Source organism: Orycteropus afer, unplaced genomic scaffold, assembly GCF_000298275.1.
Source record: "Orycteropus afer afer isolate SDZICR_OR568_19922 unplaced genomic scaffold, OryAfe1.0 scaffold00050, whole genome shotgun sequence".
Taxonomy (NCBI): domain Eukaryota; kingdom Metazoa; phylum Chordata; class Mammalia; order Tubulidentata; family Orycteropodidae; genus Orycteropus; species Orycteropus afer.
In genome coordinates, this window is record NW_006921637.1 from 10094250 (window position 1) to 10120740 (window position 26491).

Below are 26491 nucleotides of genomic sequence, written 5' to 3' on the forward strand. Positions count from 1 at the left end.
AGTTACTTCATTTGTACATGTTTGAGTAGGCAGTAAGTGTTCTGGCTACTATTTTTGTTTGTTCAACACTAGTTCTCCCATCAGTTCAAACCCATCAGCCACTCCTTGGAAGGAAGGTTGGGCAATCTACTTCCATAGTGATACTGCCTCGGAAACCCAAGGAGGGGTTGCTATGAGTTGGATCCGACTCGACAGCACATAACAACAACAACAACATCAGAGAGACAGGCAGATAGCCAAGCTTTGTAATTACAGTAGCTTACTCTTTTGGCTAAGTAATTGGTCCAAGAAGTGGGCACCTGACCTGAGTCCTGCCTGAAAGTTTTCACACCAGAACCAAAAAAAGAAGTACCCTTTTCTTCTCTAGTCATGGTGCTATTGATTAAAAAAAAAAAAAAAAAAAAACTTCAGTTGCCACATAGAATAAAGTGGCGTGGTCATTTTTAAACATGCCCACACATTCTTTGGCACTCCTCCCATCAAAAGGTGATCCAATTCCTCTCCCCCTAGAAAATGGGCCAATCTTTGTGACTCGCTTCAAATGAATAAGATGTAGCAGAATTAACACTACGTGATTTTTGACATGAAGTCATAAAAGTGCTACAGCCTCCTCCAGTGCTCTTGCATACTCATTCGCACTCACATGCATTCTCTCTCTCCCCCTCCCTTCTGTCTCTCTCTCTCTTTCTCTGTTTCTCTGTCTCTCTTGGGACACTCACCATCATGCTATGAGAATGCCAAACTAACACATGGGAAAACCACAGATGAGTATTACAGATACACCTCCAGCTGAGTCCCAACTTACAGCCAGCATCAACTGCCAGACACAAGAGGGAGCTTTCAGCTGATTCCACACCTTGTCTTAGCACCACCCCATCTAATGCTTAATGGAGCAAAGAAGGGCTGTCTGTAATGATATTTTCCGAGTGACAGATTTGTGAGCACTATAAATGTTGTCATTGTAATATGGCATGAAGTTTGGAGTCACTGTTTATGCGATAGATAACTGGAGCAGACTTTCGTACCATAATGGGGTTCTATCAAAACAAAGCTTAAAAAATGTGGAAGAGGTTTGGAATGAGCAGTAACTGAAACTTGGAACAGCCCTAAAGAGACTCTTAGCAGAAGCCTAATGGATTTGAGGAGGCAGTTGCTGAGGGCTTAAAGAAAAAGGGGAAAACATTATTGGGAGCTGAAAGAAAGGAGGCTCCTGTTTAGTGGCACAAAGTTTGGAAACAATATCACCTGAAGCAATGTGGAAAATAGGAAATGTACGTATTGATCTGGATAGCTTGGTTAAGGAAATTTTCAGGCTGAGTGTTGAAAGTATCACTTGGCTTCTTCTCACTACCTATAACATAATGCAAGAATAGAGAGATAAGCTAAAGAAATAACTGTTAAATACAAAGGAGCCAAGATTTTCCAGATTCAAAATTAAGACTATTTCCTATCTCTCAATGTAAAAGATGCTAAGTTTAAGAAATGGTTTCTGGGCAAAGACCAAACCCAAATACCTGCTGCCACAAAAACATGATCAAAATATGAGGCCAGGGGTAGAAATGGTAAACTCTTCATAAGACTTCAGAAAAACTGAACGTAGTCCATCACAGACCCTTCCAAGTAGCAAAAGAGCCCTTTAAGAATCTTAGGAGATAAGTAAAAAAGGGGCTATCTTGAAGACACTTCTGGGTACAGCTTTTGTCTGGTGGATTTGATTACATATTGATTGATGTGAAACTCAAAAAGTTTTTGAAAGAATTATACTAACTTGGAAAAGGAAAGAAAAAGTATAAAAATAAAAAATGGTACTTGGACACTCCCAAACTTACTTGGGTGGGAAACAGGCTGAAAAAATTACTCAGCTACAAACTCAAGTTACTTCTTATGGAAAAGAGGAATGACAGACTGCACAACCAAAAGCTATGGAGAATCAATCCTGGGCAGTAAGGCCAAGCCGTGATGAAGGAACTAACAGCATGTGCCAGCTGGACTTTAGAACTGCTATTAAGCACTAGATGAATGGAATCTTCTAAAAATTAAATTTTTATGTGCTTCCAAAGACTTCTCCAAAAAAGAACTTACAGATTGGGAAAAAAAAAAATCAGCAACAATATATTTGACAAGGGACTTATTTCTAAAATTGATAGAAAACTCCAACACTTCAACAACGAAAAAGCAAACAATCCAATTCAAAAATGTTCACAAGACATGAAGACACTTCACCAAAGAGGATATTCGGACAGCCAGCATGTTTAAATACATGTTTAAACAAATACATGAAGAAATGTTCACAATCATTAGCCATCAAACAAACAACAAAAAAAAAACCACTGCTGTCAAGTTGTATCTGACTCATAGTGATCCCTCCTTGGATTTCCAAGGCAATATCATTACAGAAGTAGATTGCCCAAACTTCCTTCCCAGATGTGGCTGGTGGGTTTGAACTGCCAGCCTTCAGGTTACTAGTCAAATTCCTTAGGCACTACACTACCAGAGAGAGATGCAAATCAAAACAATAATGAGATACCATCTTGCCCCAGCATTAATAGCAAAGTTCAACAAGACAGAAAATAACAAATGCCGGCAAGGATGTGGACAGATTGAGACTCTCATACACTACTAGTGGGACTGTAAAATGATACAACCACTATAGAAAGCAGTATGGTGATACCTTAAAAAGTTGGAATTAGAAATACATTTGATCCAGCAATCCCATTACTAGGTATATCTCCTAAAGAAGTGAGAGCCAGAAAAAGAACAGATATATGCATACTCATGTTCATCACAGCACTATTTACAATAGCCAAAAGATGAAAACAACCTAGGTGCCCATCAACAGAAGAATGGATAAGCAAACTATGGTACATACACACAATGGAATACTATGCAACACTAAAGAATAATGCAGACTCTACAAAACACCACATAACATGGATGAACTTGGAGGATGTTATGCTGAGTAAAATAAATCAATCACAGAAGGACAAATATTGTAAAAAGTTCATTATTGTAAAAAGTCAAAGAAAGATTTATATATGGAAGGAAACTTTCTTTGTTGGTTACCAGGGGTGGGAGAGGAGGGGAGGGAACACTACAAATAAATATATTATATTATATTATATTAAAATCTCTGGGAAAAAAAATAAAAAAGAACTGCTATTAATCAGCAGCTGCTGTGTACTTCCCAACTTCCCATTTTCCCCTCCCACCACTCCCCACCCCCCCCCCCCACCCCCCCGCTTACAGAATCTACAGTGGTTTTCTTGTGCCTGTTCCACCACTGGATGTTAGGCTTGTAGGAGAAGAGGGCTTTTCTCTTTAGTTCACAAGTCTCTAGATCATCACACATGAGAAACCCTCTTCACACTTGCATATTAATTAGATGTAGAGATCCTGGACAGCAAGCCTGACCCAAATGCCATCACAGACGTGACTTTTGAGGGCCTTGGGAAGGGATGAGTATACTTTGAATGTGGGAAGAATATAAAAGCATTCTTGAGGGCAGAGGGTAGTCTATGATGGCTTATAAAGTTGTCCACAGACTTTCTTTAGCACTCTTCTCATCAAAAGGTGGAATCTAATTCCCTTTCCATTGAGTATGGGTCAGCCTTAGTGGCTGGCTTCTAATGAACAGAGCAAAGCACTGTAAAGCTGCATGACTTCCAAGCAGACAATCATCATTAACCACTAGGCATGTGAGTGAGAGAGTCTTCAAGGATCCCAGGCCTCAGCCTTTGAGCTGCCTCAGCTGATGCCCAGGGTGGAAAGGAACTGTCTTTTCTTTGTTGTGCCCATATTGCAGATTCATGAGTAAGATAATTTTGTCATTGTTTTAAGTACTAAGTTTTGGGGTGTTTGTTATGTACACTCCTGTGGCTGCTACAACACATTATTGCAAACTTGGTGGCTTAAAACAACAGGAATATATTCTGCCATCATATATCAGACTGCAGATTCTCTAGGCTGAAATCAAGGTGTCAGCAGGGCTGTGCTCCCTCTAGAAGCTCTTAGGGAGAATCTGTTCCTTGCCTGAAAGAGCTTCTGGTGGCTGACAGTATCCCTGGACTAGAAGACATATCACTGCACTCTGCCTCCACCTTGGCATCAGCATCACCTCACCCTCTTCTCTGTGTATAATCTCCTTTTGCCTCTCTTTTCTAAGGTCATTTGTAATGGCATTTAGGGCCCACCCAGATAATCCAGGATAATCTCCTCATCTCAAAATCCTTAATTTCATCATACCTGGTAAGACTCTTTCTCCAACTAAGATCACATTAAAAAGTTCCAGGGCTTAGGATATGGAAATCTTTTCTGGGGCATTTTTCAGCCAACCACAGGCAGTAATAGGCAACTGAAACAAGTGGTTTGAGAGAAATAAGCCAAATACAGAGAGAAAAGTGAAGGTCCTGATTCCCATCCACATCCACATCCACATCCCTGCCATTATTGTTGTTGTTGTTGTTAAGTGCCGTTGAGTCGTTTCCGACTCATAGCGACCCCATGCACAGCAGACCGAAACACTGCCCAATCCCGTGCCAGCCCCACAATCCCTGCTATACTTGAGCCCATCATCACAGCCACCGTATCAATCCACCTCGTTGAAGGCCTCCCCATCTTTCGTCGACCCTCCACCCTGCCAAGCATGACATCCTTCTCCAGGGAATGGTCCCTTCTTACAACATGACCAAAATAGGTGAGACGAAGTCTGGCCATTCTGGCTTCCAAGGAGCATTCTGGCTGCACTTCCTCCAGGACAGATCTGTTAGTTCTTTTAGCAGTCCACGGTACTTTCAGCATTCTCCACCAGCACCACAACTCAAAAGCATCAACTCTTCTTCGGTCTTCCCTATTCATTGTCCAGCTCTCACATGCATAAAAGGTGATTGGAAATATCATGGCTTGTGTCAGGCGCACCTTAGTCCTCAAGGAGATATCCTTGCTCCTCAGCACTTGATACAGTTCCTGCGCAGTTGACTTTCCCAATGCTACACGTCGTCTAATGTCCTGACTGCTGCTTCCGTTGGCATCGATTGTAGAACCAAGCAACGTGAATTCTTTGACAACCTCAATCTTCTCTCCATTTATTGTGATGCTACTCATTCGTCCAGTTGTGAGGATTTTTGTTTTCTTTATATTGAGACGTAATCCATACTGCAGACTGTATTCTTCAGCCTTCATCAGTAGGTGCCTTAAGTCATCCTCACTTTCAGCAAGCAAAGTTGTATCGTCTGCATATCTCAGGTTGTTAATGATTCTTCCTCCAATCCTGATACCACGTTTTTCTTCATATAGTCCAGCTTCTCAGATTATTTGCTCAGCATATAGATTGAATAAGTGTGGAGAAAGGATACAACCCTGACGCACTTCTTTCTTGATTTTAAACCATGTAGTGTCCCCTTGTTCTGTTTGAACGACAGCCTCCTAGTCAAGGTACAGATTCCTCATGAGTACAATCAAGTGCTCGGGAATTCCCATTCTTCTCAATGTTATCCATAATTTGTCATGATCCACACAATCAAATGCCTTTGCATAGTCAATAAAACACAAGTAAACATCTTTCTGGTATTCTTTGCCTTGACTGCCATTATTAGTTATGCAAAACAATAAGCCCTCTTTTCCATTGGTAATAATTTAAATGCCATTTCTGCCTTTGAAGAAGAGAATCTTCATAACAAAAAAAAAATCAATTCTAATGTTAACTAAAATTTCACACATTTACATTATTTTTATTTTATTCCAATCAGCCTAGACATTCGCTGAAGTCAGTCATCTTTTCTGTCCATATTCTGTCTACTGTGGCATGGTGTGACTGGCAATATTCAATATATGGTTGTTCATGTGGATGGGGCACCATCATGGCACTGGTTTATGTGCAGGTTTCACTCTATACTCACTGGGAGCTCTGAACAAAGCACAAGGCCAAGAACAGCCAGGCTTTCTGAGGGCCAGGGAAAGGAATGGTCAGCCCACTTACTGGGTATTATAGAAATCAACTGCTTCTTTGTTTTGTTTGTTTGTTTTTCCTTAAACTTTTCCATTAAATGTCTACATATGACCACAGACCAGTCAAATCAAATTATTCAAACTTTTTTAAAAATGTCTGGATATATTTAGCATTCAGCTCTGCCTGAGTCTTTTATAAGGAGCTTTGGTATCCAGTGCTTAAAGCATTTGGCTGCGAACTAAAAAATCAGCAGGCAGTTCAAACCCACTACCCACTCCATAGGAGAAAGATGAGGCAGTGTGCTTCCATAAAGATTTACACCCTTGCATACATATTTGTTTGTGCTATAAGAATGCCCATATGTAGCTTGGGACCATAGTCCCAGGGGACATCAAGCTCAATTGGCATAACATACTATACAAAACATTGTTGCACCTCCTACTTTGGCGAGTAGCAACTGGGATCTTAAAAGCTAGCAAGCTGCCATCTAGGTGCAACGATGGGTCTCTCCTCATCAAGAAGGAAGAAGAAAACCAAAATTAATGGAAACAATCAGTCCTAGCGACTGGTACACCATCCGATCTGCAACCTATACAACTATGAGACCAGAAGAACTAGATGGTGCCTGGCTACCACTGTCATCCACTTGGAAGGGATGTAGGAGATCCTGCATAGAGAGGTAGAACAATGTGGAACAAAACTCAAAATCACTTGGAGGCAAAAAAAAAAAAAAGAAAAGAAGGTGGAGACCAGGTTTGCTGGTCCAATAGAGCCTGGTGGAACCACTGAGACTATGGCCCCTAGCTGCCCTTCAGGTCTGGAATTGAACCCACACCTGTGGTTTCCAGCCAAACAATGTACAGGCATGTGAGTTAAACATTTACCTCAAGTAGACACACGCCTTGGAGAGAACAATCATGGGAGAAGTAAGGGCTGCTTATGCACAGGGAGACAGCTCAGGTGGCAGGAGAGTACGGAGAGATAGACACTGGGAAGAGGTAACTATGGGGAGGAAGTGGGAGGGGAGCTGTTGCATTGTGGTAAATTGTGGTCAATGACATGAGATAAAGTATATGTGAACTGCTGTATGAAAAGTAAATTTGCTCTGTAAATCTTCACCCAAATTAAAAAAAAAAAAAAAAAGACATAGCTACCTTTGGGTCACAGAGATAAAAATAAATAAATTAAATAAACAAGACAGTATTTTATAGCTAAGTACTGGAAGAAAAAAAAAAAAAAATGCCCATATGTATGCAATAGAGCTAACAAGGGGCAAAGTTATGATAACCTCTTAGCCACAGCCAAACACTTTAAGGGAGTGAGCTGCTGGCCTGTGGGCTTGAGACCATGGTCATGAGGGACATCAAGATCAATCGGCATAACATCCTACACAAAAACACTGTTCTACATACTACTTTGGTGAGTAGCCATTGGGGTCGTAAAAGCTTGCAAGCAGCCATATAAGATGCAACAATTGGTCTCTCCTTGTCTGGAACAAAGAAAGATAAAGAAAATCAAAGGTGCGTGAAAACAATACCTTAGCCTACATGACCCTGAGACCAGAAGAACTAGTTGTTGCCTGGGTACCACCATTAACCACTAAGAAAGGGATCAGAATAGGAGATCCTGGGTAGAGTAGGGAAAGAATATAGAACAAAACCCAAATATATGAAAAAAATACCAGACTTGCTGGGCTGACAGAGACTGGTGAAACCTCAGAGACTATGGCCCCTAGTCACCCTTTAGGCCTGAAATTGAACTCACTCTCATGGCTTCCAGCCAAACAAATACAAGGTGAACAATTAAACCAGGTTGGTATACTCATTAGGACAGTCAAGGATGGGAGATCAGAAGGGCAGGATTTGCACACGGATATAGCTTAAAGTGCAGTAATACCTAGGGAAGAAGGATACAGCGAAACTAACTACAAAGTGGGAAGAGAGCTGTTACATTATGGGAATTTCAATCAATGTCAGAAACAAAATATGTATCAACTGTTGAATGGAAAATGAATTTGCTCTGTAAACATTCACCTAAATCACAATTAAAAAGAAAAACCTAGATGTCCAAATTGAAAAAAAAAAAATCTGCAACCTTGGAGACAATTCTACTCTGTCCTATAGGGTTACTATGAGTTGGAACTGACTAGGTAGCAGTGGGTTTAGTGTGGAGTCTTTTATGGCCTTCCTGTTAGGGGAAAATCCACCATTTGTGCCAATCAGAGAGACAATTTGGGCCTAAAATGATAATATGATTCAGTTTCATTTAGGCTTTCTCTCTGGTCATAAATGCAACCTTTTTATTTCTATTACCTACTTTTCAAGCTGTAGGAAAAGAAGAACCACTTTTCAAAAACTTTTGAAAATTAAGTTGAAATTTCTAAAGTCCTAGAGTCACTGGGCAGTGCAAGTAGTTAAGTGGTGGACTACTAGGCAAAAGTTTGGCAGTTCTAACCCACCCAGAGGTGCCTTGGGAGACAGGCCCTGGTGATCTGCTTCTGAAAGGTCACAGCTATGAAAACCCCATGGAGCAGTTCTACTCTCCTCATGGGGTCACCATAAATCATAATCCACCATACAACTAACAGAAACCTGCACTGAAGAGGGATTTTTAAACTTCACAAGATCATTCTCTGTGCCAGTGAGGTGCTTTATTTTGTCTGGCTATCTCCTGCCAAGTGGTTGAGTTTCTGGGGCCCAGAGGGGCTCCCTCAGTAAGCTTGTTCCCTTGGATCCCAGCCAGCCTCTGACCCACTTGAGGAGGGTGACAAGAACACAGAGAATCTCTGAGGGCAATTTTTAAATTAATCTTCTCAAGTACTTCTGCCCGCTATTCTACTCCATACGCCACAGCAGGAGGAAATCACATCACTTACACATTTTTACAGGCAAATATTAACAAATGAATAAGATATTGTACCCACTATTAGCACATTTGCCTGCAAATGCTCATCTAAAAAGCTGCTGCATCTCAGGTCAGCAAGAATGCATGTCCAGTTTGCAAATAAGCACCTATGGGGGAAAAAGACTTTTTGGTTTGGTTTGTTTTTTTGTATTCAGCAACATGTTTAACCTTGACACTGTCTAGTTTCATCATGAACAATGAACTTTATTAACACTCCCAGTGATTCATGCAGGCCAGGCACTACCTTCCAGGACAAGGAAGGCAAAGTCTGGCTATCACACATGCCGAGAAGTACACTGACTGGCAGAAGGCACAGTGATGTGGTGACCAAAAGGAGATGCTGAGAAAATGCTGGAGGAGACAACCATTTCACTGTGCTTCTACTTCCAGAACTCTAAGAGGTCTCATAAAGCCCTCACTTCCTGATCCAGACAGATGAAGGGGCTACGGTAGCAAGGAGGAAAGGTTATCACACTGAAGTCATGTTATGTGCTGCAAATGAAAGGGAAGTGTATTAGATGCACATTAACCAGCGAGGTCTGCACACAAAGCTAAACCTAAAGTAGGTGGTACATGATTCCCAAATACCCTCAGTACACATGACAAATGCCAGCACATAAACCTGAAAACACAAACGGGGGAGGAAGAATAGGGCTAAAAGTCACCTTGACTAGGACTTCTACCTCTAATTGACAGAAACATCAATTCTCCTATAAACAGAAAAAGAAGCTAAGATAATGCAACCAAGTTAAATAAATGACTTTTTGTATATATTCTCTTTTTATGATACATTTGTTTTAATGCAGAGCTCATCTCCATATTTTTTAGTTTTCACTTAAAGAGGAGACAGACACTTGAGCACTCCCAAAGAATAATACTGAAAGAGTACAATTACAACAAATAGTACAAATGCTAATTTCCTAATAGCCTAATTTTTTTTATAAAATAGTGAAAGTTTCCTGATGCTTCCCAGAGTGGGGTCCTCATCGGTTCCTTTTCTGGTTGTCACATGAAAAATAATTTCCCAAGAGTTTCCAGAACACAGAAACCTCCTAGCTAAGTTTTGTCCCCACAACTTCTACAAAGCTTGGTTTTCCACATCGAGATAGAAAATGTTCCAGACCTGTAGGGATGAAAGGCAAAGAAGGAAGGCTAGAGTACAGACACACAGCCAATCCTCTTACTGTGCAGCTTCATACCCTCATTAGAAAAATAGGATTCTGTGGTTTGGTTTTACTGGAAGCCTCACCAACCCAGGCCAAGGAAGTCCTGCAGCACCCCTAAAAGAAACAGGCTGGCAGGATAGTTCTGTAGACAACCAGCAGGAATGATTCTTGATGCTGCAAAGTCCTGGGGTACAGCAAGGGAAGGATGTGTATGTGCAGGGGAGCGCCAAACCGAAATCACAGATATTTCATGTTAGTGTTTAGTACTGCTCTTTTCTCTGTAAACACTTTTAAGTGACAGTTTTGCTGGAAATGGCTTTCTAAGCAGACACCCAATGCAGCCCACTTTTTAATTCAGAATACAAAACAACATGGCTGCCCCGAATAACATCTCTGTCCCAAGGACCCCATAATGGCACCCACCTCCCCCACACCCACCCCAGCAATCCTGAAAATGTGGAAAGGACTGGATTCTATTAAATCTTGTTTACTAGTGAAAAGGAAGGTGCTCTGGTAGTGTAGCCCCTAAGGCACTTGACTGCTAACCAGAAGGCTGGAGGTTCAAACCCACCAGCCACTCCCCAGAAGGAAGGTTGGACAATCTACTTCCATAGTAATACCGCCTCGGAAATCAGGTACAACTTGACAGCACATAACAACAACAACAGTGAAAAGGAAGCTGCTGACTTTTTCTGTGTTCAAACTCATCTATAGTTTTGTGAAGAGAAGGCTTCCAAGACTAATCTTTAGTCTCTAGGAGACCACTCAGACTCAAAGCCCTACGAGAAGGATGTGAGTAATCCCAGTGAAAGAAAACGTTGTTGGGTTAGATAATTAAAACATGATCACCAAAGAGCAAACATGGACAAAAAAATCTTACTAAAGACAGAATTCAGAAAAATGGAGGTTATATAATTTAAACAGGAAACTGTTTATTAATTTAAACAAGACTGGTCTTTCTTGACAAATTGTGATTAATCTTAGCCTCTTCTGGGATCATTTTCCCTTCAGTACCTCAATTTTTACTGCACTAGAATTTTGTCATAGTAGATATTGGTCAAGACAATGGATAAAGAAACAAATTCAGTGGTGGCCACTTAAAGAAGTTCTAAACAAGCAGGGTAACACCTGTGTTACTTATCACAATCAGCAATAGTATTCAAATTTTGAATTTCCAAATTTTTGCTCCTTCCTCCTCACAACTCTGCCTTGTTCACCTGAGGAGTATCATCACCACATAAGTTCACCACTGGGCAAGGGCTAGCCAGATGATGGTACAGCCCACACACCAAGGCAGGGAGGGACCCTAGACCTAGAGCAGTAATACAGTTTCCCACACTCTCTTTTCTTCTCCCTCCCACATTCTCCATTCCTCTTTGGCCTAGCTACATGACAGACCATGACTCCTCATTTCATGTCTCCAGGCAGAAGTTCTTCTTCTGTGGGACGCAGTAGTCTCTTCCTTGCACCTCAGCTGACCATGCGCACAGGACAAGAATTAAGGAGATGAACTTGATAAAGCATTATGAGCCTCTTGGAGAAAAACCAAAAAAAAAAATCCACTGGCACCATGTCAATTCTTTCTTACCAAATTGGTAAGAAAGAAGTAAAACTATCCTTATTTGAAGATGATATGATCTATACATATAAAATCCAAGAGACTCAGTAAGAAAACTGCTGGAACTAATTGAAAGATTTAGCATGGTGGCAAGATACAAGATCAACATACAAAAATCCGTGGGATTCCTCTACACCAGCAAAGAGATCTCTGAAAAGAACTTCTGTAGTGATACTGCCTCAGAAACCCAAGGAGGAGTCACTATGAGTCGGGTCCAACTCGACGGCACATAACAACAACAACTACTACTACTTTACCAAGCATGACATATTTCTGCAGGGACAGGTCCCTTCTGATAACATGTCCAAAGCATATGTGACAAAGTCTTGCAAAACTTGCTTCTAAGAAGCACTCTGGCTGCACTTCTTCCAAGATAGCTTTGTTGATACTTCTAGCAGTTCATGGTATATCCAATATTCTTCATCGATACCACATGTCCAAACACCAATGCCAATACCACAGAACAAACAACACCAAGAATGCATCAATTCTTCTTTTGTCTTCCTTATTCATTGTCCATCTTTCATATGCAAATGAGGCAACTGAAAATACCATGTCTTGGGTCAGACTCACCTTTCTCCTCAAAGTGACATTTTTGTTTTTTGACATTTTTTAAAGAGGTCTTTTGCAGATTTGCACAATGTAATACTTTCTTTGACTTCTTGACTGCTAGTTAGTTCCATGAGTGTTGATTGTGGATCCAAGTAAAATGGAATCCTTAATAGTACTTCATTATTTTCTTCATTTATCATGATGTTGATTTTTGGTGTCTAGTTGGAAGGATTTTTGCTTTCTTTATCTTGATGTGTAATCCATACTGAAGGCTTTGCATCAAATAGAATGAGACCAAATCCACTGGCACCAAGTCAATTCTGACTCATTCCAACCACACAGGACACAGTAGAACTGCTCCATAGGGTTTCCAAGGCTATGAATCTTTATGGAAGAAGACTGCTTCATTTTTCTCCTGCAGAGTAACTGATGGGTCCAAACCACCGACTTTTTGGTTAGCAGCTAAATGCTTTAACCATAACACCATCACAGTAGTATGTAAATCAGCATGTTATGAGGGTGCTTATCCACTTTTTAAATTCCTCCTGGATTGAGAGGGACTACACCCCACCTCCAGACTGGTTGTTATACCAGAGGCCTGGATGCCCATAGATTGAAGCCCTAAACCAGTATTACTCCAACCACAGCATGCATCAGAATCATATACAAGGTTTGTTAAAACAGAGTACTAAGCCTACCCCCAAAACTTCAGAGTCAGTAGGCAATGACACACAAATGCAGGGAGGAAAAAAACAGAAATACTAAATAAAGGTGTCTTTATTTCAGCTTTCTTAAAATGGTATATTCTATCTTACCCCATTCCTATAGGGGTTCAGAGATGTCTGAGAAAAGACAAAAGAAGTAAAATGAATGTATTTAATGAAGCCCATTGAGAGAACCAAGACGAGAAAGGTCATCAGGTCTTCTGCAGAAAAAGATGGCCTTGTTTCACACTTGTCTGAGACTATAGCAAGAGACCAGATCTTTAATCGTTAAATGTAGAGAAATCATGATTTGACCAATGCCAGAGAAAATAAATTTGTGAAATACTGCACAGCTTCAAAATGTGCTTTAATTGTACAGACCAATATCTCTCATGCATATAGACACAAAACACTTCAACAAAAATCAACAACATATCAAAAAATAATATGTCATGACCAAGTGGGATTCATATCAGGTATGCAAGCATGGTTCAACATTAAAAAAAAAAAAATCAACATCATCCATCACATATGTAAAATAAGGGAAAAGCACCACATGATCACATCAATAGATGCAGAAAAGGCATCTGATAAACTCCAACACCCATTCCTGATAAAAACTCTCAGCAAAATAGGAGAAGGCAAATTCTTCAAAATAATAAAGGCATACATGCAAAACCAACAGCCAACATTATTCTCAATGGAGAGAGACTGAAACCATTCCCCTTGCAAACAGGAACTAGACAAGGATGTCCTCTATCTCCACCTCTATTCAACATTGTGTTGGAAATCCTAGCCAGGGCAATAAAGCAAGAAAGGGAAGTAAAAGGCATCCAAATTAGTAAGAAAGAAGTAAAACTATCCTTATTTGAAGATGATATGATCTATACATATAAAATCCAAGAGACTCAGTAAGAAAACTACTGGAACTAATTGAAAGATTTAGCATGGTGGCAAGATACAAGATCAACATACAAAAATCAGTGGGATTCCTCTACAGCAGCAAAGAGATCTCTGAAAAGAAAATTAGAAATCAATACCAATAGCTAACAAAAAGATAAAATATTTGAGAATAAATCTTACCAGGAACACAAAAGATCTATACAAAGAAAATTACAAAACACTATTTCAAGAAATCATAAGAGATCTACATAAATGAAAGAATATACCATGCTCGTGGATAGGAAGATTGAACATTGTGAAAATATCAATACTACTCAAAGCAATCTACATATTCAATGCAATCCCAATTCAGATTCCATCAGCATTCTTTAAGGACATGGAAAAACCAATCACTAATTTTATATGGAAGAGAAAGACACTTCAGTTAAGCAAAGCACTACTGAAGAAGAAGAACCAAGTAGGAGGTCTCACACTCTCAGATCTCAAAACCCACTATTCAGCCACAGTAGTTGAAACAGCCTGGTATTGATACAATGACAGACACATGGACCAGTGGAATAGAATTGAGAACCCAGAAATAGATCCATCTACTTACAGTCAGCTGATCTTTGACAAAGGGGCAAAATCCATTAAATAGCGAAGAGATAATATCTTTAACAAATGGTGCTGGCAAAAGTGGATATCCACAAGATGAAACAAGACCCATACCTCATACCACATACAAAAACTAACTCCAGATGGATTAAAGATTTAAATGTGAAACCCAAACCTATAATGTTCATCAAAGAAAAAACTGGGGCAAACTTAGGGGCCCTAATTTATGGCATAAATAGATTATCAAGCATAACTCAAAATGCATAAACAACAGATGATAAACTACATGATTGGGACCACCTGAAAATTAAATTATTGTGTGCATCAAAAAACCTCTCCAAAAGAGTAAAATGAAAGCCTACAGATTGGGGGAAAATATTTGGTAACAACGTATCTGACAATGGACTTAAATCTCTAAAATTTATAGAAAAACTCTACCACCTCAACATCAAAAAGACAATCAACTTTAAAATGGGCAGAAGACATGAACAGACACTTGATCAAAGAAGATACTCAGATAGCCAATCAACACAGGAAAAAATGTTCACAATCATTAGCCATTCATTCTCTCTCTCTCTTTCTCTCTCTCTCTCTCTCTCTCTCATTGCCGTCGAGTCAGAACCAACTCATAGCAACCCCTCCTTGGGTTTCTGAGGCAGTATCACTATGGAAGTAATTTGCCCAATCTTCTGTCCGAGGAGTGGCTGGTGGGTTTGAACCGCCAGCCTTCTGGTTAGCAGTCAAGTACCTTAGGCACTATGCTACCAGAGCTCCTCTTTAGCCATTGTTGTTGTTGTTGTTATGTGCCATCGAGTCAGAGCGACTCATAGCGACCCCTCCTTGGGTTTCCGAGGCAGTATCACTACGGAAGTAGATTGCCCAACCTTCCTTCTGAGGAGTGGCTTGTGGGTTTGAACCACCAGCCTTCTGGTTAGCAGTCAAGTACCTTAGGCACTATGCTACCAGAGCTCCCTCTTCAGCCATTAGAGAGATGCAAATCAAAACAACAATGAGATACAATCTCACCCCAGCACTAATGGCAAAGTTCAACAAGACAGAAAATAACAAATGCTGACAAGGATGTGGACAGATTGGGACTCTCATACACTGCTGGTGGGATTGTAAAATGATACAACCACTGTGAAAATAGCTATGGCAATTCCTTACAAAGTAGGAAACAGAAATGCCATTTGACCCAGCAATCCCATTACTAGGTATATATCCTAAGGAAGTGACAGCCAGGACACAAATAGATATATTCACATCCATGTTCATTGCAGCATTATTCACAATAGCAAAGAGATGGAAATAACCTAAGTTATTCAACCAAGGAACAGATAACCAAATTGTGGTACACATACACAATGGAATACTATGTACCACTAAGGAATAGTGTAGAATCCACAAAACACCACATAACATGGATGAACTTGGAGGTCATTATGCTGAGTAAAATAAGTCAATCACAGAAGGACAAATATCATATTAGTCCACTATTTTAAAAAGTCAAGGGAAGGTTTATATATGGAAGGAAACTTTCTTTGTTGGTTACCAGGAATGAGAGGAGAGAGGAGGAAAAATTGCTATATAGGTTTAAAAAAAGAAAAAAAAATTTGTTTCAAATGTCTTTCATAGACAAAAGTCAGTGGGTGAACCCTGGTCCAAGAACTAGCTCATTCAGTCTTTTGACAGCTATGCCCTGGATACAATGGCCAGCACAGGTACTGGGGGAATATTTTTCCTTGCCTCAGACTTGCCTCCTACCTCCACGTACCATCATCCTCCAGCATTATGAAATCAAGACATCCTGGGGGAGACTGTGAGAGAACTTAAAGAGTGCCACCTTCTTCCCCAAATTCTTCTCCTTCCTTCCTATTCTACCAGTCACATTCTAAATTCAACTACAATAGTATCTGTAATCAGAACACTAGCTCTGGGTGTTCCTTAGAATAGGATTTTCAACCTTCTTTTGGAAATTGCTCATCACACTTCTATAATGCCCCAATTCCAGTGTCTTGTAACATATTCAATGGAAATATCAGAATATAGGTAAATAAGGTTGAAGATCCAAGCCTCATGGCTAACCAACTCACAGAAGAACACTTACCTTACACTGACAATGTATTTCCTTACCAATACTGGGTGTGCTAACCTTGGTTATCTCCTAGAGTATCCCTCAAGTTCACAAGTGGCTAGGGGAACCTAGAAGTCATGTTAAGCCCTCTTTCTTCTCTTTTCCCAGAAGAATTGGGTAAGAAATCTTGAAATCAGCATCCAAAGGCCTTAAGATTCTTCACAGGCCAACAATACTGACAATCCCTACCTCCTTTTGACTCTGACTGCCTTGTGTCCATTCAGCCACCATGTCAGCCCTCATAATACTTTTGGTCCCCAATTTCTATTTTGGTGCCCCATTTTAATATTTTTGCTGCCTTCTGATTAACTCCTCTATCTTCTGGTGTCATGTTGTAACTTCACTTTTCAATCTTGGAAGTTCTAGGCCAACTTCCAAGAAATGTGATGCATCTGACCCCTTTGGCACAGCTTAGCATCTCTTATTCTTATACTTTGTTCCATTTCTTAACTCTGGTCTTAGAGATTATAAGGTCAGAAACCCCATAAGGTATTCTATCTATTGCATCATAGGAAAAATATCATGTCTTCTTACTTTCCCATTGCTTGTCACATTGCCTAGCTAAAACTAAGTGTTCAACAAATATTTTGATGAATTAGTGAAGTATGGAAATATATCATAAGCAAGCAGATAATAAGTTAACATAAGTTTTATTGTGCTGTATTCCAAGTGTTTCCAGACAATCAATTAAGTTATACTTATAATTCAAAGGATTAATGCTCATAAAATGCCTTGAAACCCACAAAATGAAAGTGCTATAAAATAGTCAGCTGTTACGGAACAGAGATGACCAGAAAAGTAAGCTGCGAAATTCATGAGTAAGGTGAGGAAGAGAAACAGATCAGCATAGCAAATAGAAAAAATAATAAATAAAAATTAAAACTCACCTTTATCATAATCATCATCCTCAACAGCTTTTTCTTGAAGTCTCTGAAGCTTTAATCTGAAGGATTTTATCTATGTTGATTCAAGAAGGAAAAATAAAAATCAAATTACAATAGCATTCAAGCACAATTATTTTGCTAGCGTTAAAGACATCTAGAAACTATTTCAAAAACTGTACTTCACTCTTCTTAAAAAGAAAAAGATGTACATTTTTACAATGCCAGATGCACTGGTTTCTCAAAAAAAAAAAATTAAAAAAAGGTTATGTAAAAGAACTGTATAATTTGAGCATAAAAATCCAGAGTTAGAATGTTATTTTAAACAAGAAAAATCACACTGTGCCCTTATGAAGAAATGCATAATGAAAAAGAAAACAAATTTCCATACAAAATGATCTCCAGTCTAAAAATCACATTAAAATTATTTAGGTAAACACATCAAAATTGCAAAAGAAACTAGGAGAAGAAGAGAATGAACTTAACTCAGCAGGCTGTTCCAAAGACTAGGAAGGAATGACTAGAAAGATTTCACAAACCCCTTCCAAAAAGTACTAAGGTTCATGTATTTTGCATTAAAAAAGGGCACAGTCTTATTTAACCTGCATGTAGAGTCAATGATCCAATTGCTTGTCTGAGTATTACCAACAGGCTCATCTGTAATTATTTTTCTTCTCAACAGGAGGCCCAAGGATTTCCTGAAGATGAATTACTGGCCTGGCTATATCTATGAATGGATTTGGACTTGCTCCCTGAGAAACACCTTCACTCCCATTCTTTGCCTGGCTTACACCCACTTTTCCTTCACACTTAGCTCAAGTGTCACCTCCTCTGGTCTGTGTTAAATGTCCTTTCTCTACACAGCTATTGTGACACGTACTTGCTTCTATTCATGTCACTCATTCAATAAATACTTATTGAGTGCCTCTTACATATCAGTCACTGCATGAGGTGCTTGAGCATGCAGCACAAAATTATTTTTCCCCTAAACTTACATTCTAGTGTGGGAATACAAAAATAAACATAATAAGTATGTTTTTATGATTTTTTTAGAAGGTGATAAGAACTGTAAAGAAAGAAAGAAAAAAAAAAGAACAGGGTAATGTGGATCCAAAATGCTAGAAGAGGATGGGTGTTGCAATTTTAAATAAGATCTCATTGAGAAGGTGAATAGAGAGAAGAACCAGTGCAAAGGCTCTGAGCAAAAGTCCCTGGCATTGTGAAGTAATAGAAAGAAGGCCACTGGGGCTGGAGTAGTTGACTGAGGAAATCATAGAAGTTGATGTCAAAGAAGTAATGAGGCACATATCATAAAGACACCTGAGGACCATTTAAAAGTTCTGTTGTTACTCTGATGGAGCTCTGGTGGCACAGTGGGTAACCATTTGGCTGCTAACCAGAAGGTCGGCAGTACAAATCCAACAGCTGCTCTGCAGGAGAAAGATGAGGCAATCCACTTCTGTAAAGATGTACAGGCTTGAAAATCCTGAAGAGTTGCTCTGAGTCAGAATTCACTCAATGGCAGTGGGTTTTTTGGTTTTAATTGTTACTCTGAGGGCCATCCAGAGCCATTGAGAGGTTTTGAGCAAAAGAATGACATGATCTGAGTTATGTTTTAACAGTTTCATTCAGGCTGTAATGGTGAGAATAGAATGTAAGGAGATAAGGATGGAAGCAGGGGGGCCAATTAGGAGGCAATGTAAATAGTTAGGAAGGAGGTGATGGTAGCTTGGATTGTAATGGCAGCAGTGAAGATGGTGAGTAGTCCCATTCTGTATATATTCAGAAGATGGCTGGTTGAAGATACAACCAACATGATTCACTAATAAATCACATGGGGGGTGTGAAAGTAAGAAGAATCATGGGCAATACCAAGGTTTTTGGTCAAAGTCTCTGGAAGAATGGAGTTACATGTAATTATCTCAGTAATTGTCACACTGTGTTATAGCTACCTTCTTGTTTTGCTTTGCCTGTTTTACTCCATTCACCCTTGAGCATCTCAATGTCAAGAACTATTTTGTTCTGTGTGATAGAAAATGCTAGTGCTCATCCTTGTTTGTTCTCTACTCTTTCTGAGCTCATGGAAGGATTAAATGCCCTCCCTTCCCTTGTTCTCATTAATAGGGTGTGAATAAAAGTAATCTGGTCACTTCTGGGCTCAAGTATTTCATTGTATCCTCATGTCTCAATCACTGAGGGGCAATATGTCCAGATAATCCAGGCTGGGTTCCTGAGTGACTCTATGGAGCAGAGCCCTCAACAACCTAGTAGAAATGAAATATAAATAAGAAATACAACTTGATATTTTGTTGCTGTTTTTACTAGATTATCTTAACTAATAGAGTCTCTAAAGCCTACCACTAGGCATAGTACTAGTAGTTAATTCTTTCTGAATGATAATCATGTCCTTTGTCTTTGTCCTTGAATTATTCCATATTTCAACTATGAAATTTACCAGTAACAGTCCTATATATTAGGATATAGCAATATAAGAGAAAGTCTGTGTAAATGATTTCATTGCCATATCAAGCGATAGCATTACCATCACCACACCCAAATTTTGGTAATATTAAACACTTAATAGAATTGAAGCAAAATAACTATAGAAAAGAATGTCAAAGAAAAATTCACCCTACCCTATACCCTCCTGCAATTATCCCTGTGAGACCCTTAACTAACTGCCCTGGGGTATGTCTGAATGTCTATCTTTGCTGGAAGTATAACCTCAAAAGGAAAATTCTGTGTAGTGACAGGCAATGTCTTTCTTTTTTCTCCTCCTCCTTCCACAACCTAACGTGGGACCTAATTTGCTGGGCTCTCCCTACTTCCCACATCCACACAGGCAGTTAGCATTTCCTTTTATCTCAGATTTCTTGGCCCCACCCAACCCCTGACAATGTCCCTAAGTGGTTATTTCTAAATAGCATAATATACACATATTTTAAAAAGAGGTCAGTATTAAATTCCTGAGATTTACATTTCCATTTAAGTAGAAGGGAAATTAGAATATAATATTCAAAAGGCTACAGAACATTAGAATCCCAGTCTTTTAAAGGATTCTTTTGAATGATTCCTCTTCAACACTAAAGGCCTCACAAATAGCCACAATAAGCAACCTGAGGTCTCTGCATGAACACAGTTGAAAATTAGGACCACCCCATGCAGCTCACCCTGTCGTCGACTCAGCTGTCAGAAGTTTCCTCTACCTATTGAAACAAATTCTGCCTTCCTACAATTCCTATCCACTGAACATATTTCTTTCTGTCACTTGCACTACACTGAATAAAATTCGTTTTTCATCCACACAACAGACATTCAATAATTTAAGCTAGCAATCATGTTTTCTCTTGTTCAGGTATTTGAGTACCATGTTGTTAGTTGTTGTTATTTGCCATCGAGTCGGCCCCGACTCATAGCGACCCCTCCTTGGGTTTCTGAGGCAGTATCACTAGGGAAGTAGGATTGCCCACCTTCCTTCCGAGGAGTGGCTGGTGGGTTTGAACCACCAGCCTTCTGGTTAGCAGTCAAGTGCCTTAGGCACTATGCTACCAGAGCTCCTACTTGACTTCCATAGATAGAGATATTAAACTCCAGATAAACTATTTCTAGATCCTGTACACATGTACACACATATAGTTCACATATTCACAAGATATAAGTTACATGTGAACTGTGGGGAGAAACCAAAAAAAAAAAAAAAAAAACCAAGCCCATTGACACTGAGTTGATTCCAACTTATAGCAACAATGTAAAGACAGAGTAAAATCGCCTCATAGGTTTTAAGGCTATAATCTTTTCAGAAGCAGAATGCCACATACTTCTCCCATGAGGAAGCTAGTGGATTCAAACTGCTGACCTTTTGGTTAGCAGCTGAGCACTTAAATAGGCTCCTTATTTGGTCTAGAGGGGGGTAGGAAATAGCTCATAAGAAAATGTAACTGGAGCTACACCAAAAGGAATGAGTAGGAGCTAACCAGGTGGAAAGTATGGGAAGATCATTCCAGGTTGGAGGAAGATCTTGACCAAAGGCACTGAGGCCCAGGCCTTTCTTCCCCTGGCTTCTACAGAAACTGGCATGTAGTCTCAGAGGGTTGGAATGGGAAGGAGGTAAGGTGCTGTGGGCAGGCCAGGAGAGAAATTGGACAGGTCTTGGTTGTCAGATGCTGTACAGGAGCAGCAATGCACCACCAAAGCTTTTAAGCCAAGGGATGACACTATCCAACCTGTGTTTAGGAAGATAATGCTACTGGTCATGTGGAGTGTTAACTGGAGAGAAGAGAAACTGGAGGAAGGAGAAAGTACCATGAATCTCTTGCAAAACTCAGGACGTTAACTAGGACAGCAACAATAGTGCATGTTAGCAGCAGAACCAACAGGACTAGAAGGCTGATGAGATGTGGAGAGGAAGGGAAAAGGCAGTGTTGAAGATGACTGGGGTTCCTGGCCAAAGGAATTGGATGGATTCTAATCCATGGATGTTAAATCAGCAAATACTTATCAAGAATGTTGTTGTTTGTTGTTATGTGCCGTCGAGTCGGCCCCGACTCATAGCGACCCCCTCCTTGGGTTTCCGAGGCAGTATCACTACGGAAGTAGGATTGCCCAACCTTCCTTCCGAGGAGTGGCTGGTGGGTTTGAACCGCCAGCCGTCTGGTTAGCAGGCAAGTGTCTTTAGCCACTATGCTATATCAAGAATGAGGCACTCTAAAACAGGTCTAGTTGGAGAGATAATGAGATTAGATTCTGGCCCGTTTAATTCAAGGATTCCACACATCTTACTCTCTGCCCTAGCTCACTTTCCTCCTGAGTGATAAACCAGATGGCTGAGCTGAAGTTCCTAAAGTCTGGAACAGGGAGTAGTAGCAAAGAACATCAGGCCACAGGTAAAGAATGGAAAGTGAATAAGATGGGATTTCTAGAAATTAACATGAACTTCCATATTTCAGATATTTCTACTAAATGTCTGATGAGTGTGCACTCTACTTTCCTACCCATCATGCCCACTCACATGTACATATACACACACACATACACAGCACACATGTACACACATACAGTTTACATACCTCACACATGCCACAGACACAGGCATGACACCATATATGCACTGCACAATTAAACATCAAACAAACATATCACATATACACATGCATACACAAACTATACTCATACATGCACACATGCACACACTATACATACACACACTATATATATGCACATCACATATACAGCACCCACAAACTCACACATATGTACATATATAGATGCACATAGATGCACACACAAAGAGATCACACACACAATTCACACACTAATTCATGCATCCCTACAAACAGAGCACACTCAATTCACACACCCATACACATACATACATGCACACACACTCCAGAAGTAAAATGCTATCTTTCAATAGGCTATGTCACACAACACAACTGGTGAGCCACAAAGTCTCTCTACCCAGGTTTTTGTGGGAAATTTTTGGTTTGAAAGAACCCTGCCTACTCCCAGCACTTCTGACCTCTCAGACAACTCAGTGGGCAACAATATAATAATGCTAAAGCTTACATTTATAAAATTCTTTCTCATTTCCAAAGTAAGTACACACTCATTTGAGCCTCACAACAATCCCATGAGGTTCTGTTGTCTCTGTTTTCTAAATAGGGAACCTGAATGTGAGAGTGGTCTAATGACCAGAAGCCAAGTGTCTTGACTCTATATAAAAGACTTCTACAGAAGCAGAATGGAATAGTGAGGTGAGGATGAATGAATATTATAATCACACCCAGTGCAAGGCATCACTATTTCATATCATTCACACCCTTCCAAACACTGTCAGCTTAGTCTCCCCTGCACTGTGCTCCCAATCGCCTGTTCCAAAGCAGAGCTAAGTGGAACTGACCACATACCACCTAGGCCAGGGACTGCAGAGGGGCCTGCAGCCTAACAGAGAACAAATTTGAGCACCTAAGTGACAAAGAAGATAAAATGAAAACAGATCTCTGCTCAAAGTAAAAGAGAAGAAACCAAAGTACAGAACCACCTTTTCTGCAGCCAGCCACAAAAAGAGCTTCTCAGCTTCTAGGAGAGAAGTCAGACAACCTCAGCACCCAGTCATTTCCTGCCCAGCCCAGTTCCTGCTCTGAGCTGCTGACAGTCCCAGGGGTCCCAGAGGCTGAGAGAACACTGACCTTCAGTTGCTTCTGGTTGCTCACCAAGCAGTCATGCAAGGCAGGTTCATACTTCTTAAGCAGACGGTACCAGCCATCAGCATGCCCCAAGGTGCAACCTTCAGAGCCAAAAGGGGCAGACATCAAGAAGGCCAAGGAGTAAGACTGGGCAGAGTCCCCATCCAGTGAGGAAAGAGACTCCCTCTCTGGCCTGGGGCTGCTCCCTGTGGCCCAGGCACAGTCCTCCAAGCCCTGAGTAGCCTTAGGATGCAATGGCTGGGAAAGGAGCCACGGGTCCTCCTGAGGCCTATCCAGACTGGAAGTTTTGACTATCACCTCTGTGGGGCTATGGCAAGGAGACTCGGCCTCCCTTGATGGGGGGCAGCCTTCTGCTTCCCCACGATCCCCTGCAGAGCTGAGAGAGAGCTGTATGAAGCTGAAGCTTGAGGTAAAGCCATCATGAAAGCCAGGGAGAGGTGAGGAGACCAGAGGGTGACTTTTTCGGCTGCAGCTGTTGCTGTCCACCTGCCTTGTTCCTTCACCACAGGCCACCTCATGGGCTGGGCCTAGTATCTCAGGATAGTCCATCGGTGAAAACTCTCTCTGGCATCCCACATGACCAGGGCTACAGGGTCTGTCAGGCAGTGGGGAGACAGCTTTGGACTAAATCCCAAAGCACCAGGAGGCTCTTTTCCCAAGGCTCAAAGTCAGGCCTGGCTGGCCCCCAGAGGGCACAGCCACACTTCCAAGGGAGAGGCCTCGCCCCTGGCTCACTGAGTTGGGACCACAGTGCCTGGCCCTGGACCCAGAATAGAGTTGCTTGTCACCACACACTGTGCCCTGGGCATGGAGCGGTGTGCCCACTGCAGGAGGAAGAAACCCAATCTGAGGCCGGGCTGCAGTTCTCATGTATCCTGGCCTCCTCACCAGCTGCTTCTTCAGAAAAGACGATGCAGGTGGGAAGTGATCCTGGCTGCCTAGAAAAAAAAGGAGAAAATGGTACTGTGAACACTCATACCTCTCTGGCTCAGCTGGACTGAATTTATACTGCTAAATAGGGAGGTCAGGGGCTTCAATGTATCCATCAGGACACTCAGTATGATAGTTCTGATGAGCCTTGTGCTTGCCTGGAACAGGTAGAAATAAACACAGTATCTCAGTGTCTCTGTTTATTAGCAGAGCAGCTGGACACACTGTGAGCTATGCCAATACTTCAGCACAAAATTTGGAGGCACAACCTCATCTGTCCCTCCCAAGCCCAGCAGCATCCTCTCCTTTGGCCTATCTCTGCTCATCAGTCCTTTCATCCCAAAGTGAGCCAGGAAAATACTTTAAAAAACAAAACAAAACAAAGTCAGTTTGCTCCTCACAATGTGGTTCAATTGTAGCTATTCATTGAGCAATCTAGGAATTTGAATTACCCAAGCTGCCCATGTCCCTAAGAGCCTGACTCATTGCATGGACCCAGAGAAATGGCAAGGGCTGTGACCACAGCTGCACAGTTTCTGCCCATTGATTCATTCATCTCACACTGGTTATTAAGAGGTCTCTGCTTGACATGTTCTCCAGACCACTGACTAAGTTTCACCCCTAGCTGTGGAATAGGCATAATAACAAGACAAATGGTGACACTTTACAGAGGCAGTGAGGTACAGCTGAGGGCATAGACCTGGCACCACATTGCCTGGTTCAAACCCTGACTGTGCCACCTGCTAGTTGTGTGACTTTCAGCAAGTTACTTTACCTCTCAGTGCCTCAATTTCCTTATCAGTAAAATAGAGATATGGACAACACCTCTTTCATAGGATTGTTGTGAGAATTAAAGTAAATAAGTTACTATATGGAGATACCACAGAACCTCGCACATATAAAATTGTGACTTAATATTTCTATATTGCAGAGTGTCTTTCTATTCATAAAACATTTTCACCTACATTAATTTTATTTTCTCCTATCTAAACCATGTGAATCAATCAGATCAGGAATTATAGCTTTTATAGTTAAGGAAACTGAGCCCCAGAAAAGTTAAACTTCCAAAAATCCCTATAAGCAGCTAACATAAGACCAGAGCCAAAATCTCCTGTCACCTAGTCCATACAGTGCTCTTTACAGGGCCCTGCTACATCACAAATCAATGCGATGGAAGGTATAATAGTAAGATAGGAAGCACTAAATACAGCCATGGTTATACCACAGTCTGTGGCAGACATGGAAAAAAGCTTTGCTCCACACTCACACACCCTCCTCCTGCCCCCCACAACAGACCCATCCCAGGACCTTGGTTATGTTTACAGAGAAACCCACTAGGCACTGAACATTCCAGTACATCATGATCATGGCATGGTTGTAGTTGATAATGCAGCTCCTCACATCCTGGAGAAACAAGCAGCACAAGTCACATGACTTTGAGCATTTGAAGACAAGGTAGCCCAAGACATAGTCAACCAGGTTTGCTCTTTGAAAGTTGAGGTATGCTGGTGACTTGGGCCAAGAAAAGGCTAATGCCTCCCATTGTACATAGACTTTCCAGAAGCTTGGAAGCTTTCTGAAGAGATGGAGGCAAGGGTAATGGGGCAGTGAGAGGAAGTCAGGAAAAGGAAGTGGGGAGAAACCTAAGACAACAATCATAGGAGATAGATACCATTCTTGTTTTAAAATTAATAAAATTAAACCTCAGGAGGCTTTCATTTGCCCAGCACCTCCAGATAGTAGATGACCAGGCTTTCTGAAGCAAAGCACATGCTCATCTCTTCCCTTTGCTTCCGAGTCTATCAATTAGGGAGGGTGACAGCTTACAGTGACAGGAAGGCAAGAAAGTTTTTTTTTTTTTTTTTTTTTTCCTTCATGATGAGGCTATGCAATGGATGGAATATTGGATATGATGAGAATATACAGAAGGAATCATTAATGGGCCAAAGAGTTTA

At 40.8% G+C, this 26491-nt stretch overlaps 1 protein-coding gene across 1 annotated transcript in view; it reads right to left on the reverse strand.

The window, feature by feature from the left end:
• Positions 1–25001, reverse strand: part of DISC1 (DISC1 scaffold protein) — a 688592-nt gene extending 663591 nt beyond the window's left edge. Inside the window, 4 exon segments of the mRNA XM_007938514.1 lie at positions 17407–17476; positions 23589–24230; positions 24402–24544; positions 24989–25001. Coding sequence (XP_007936705.1) covers positions 17407–17476; positions 23589–24230; positions 24402–24544; positions 24989–25001 — 868 coding nt within the window.
• Positions 25002–26491: the final 1490 nt, after the last annotated feature.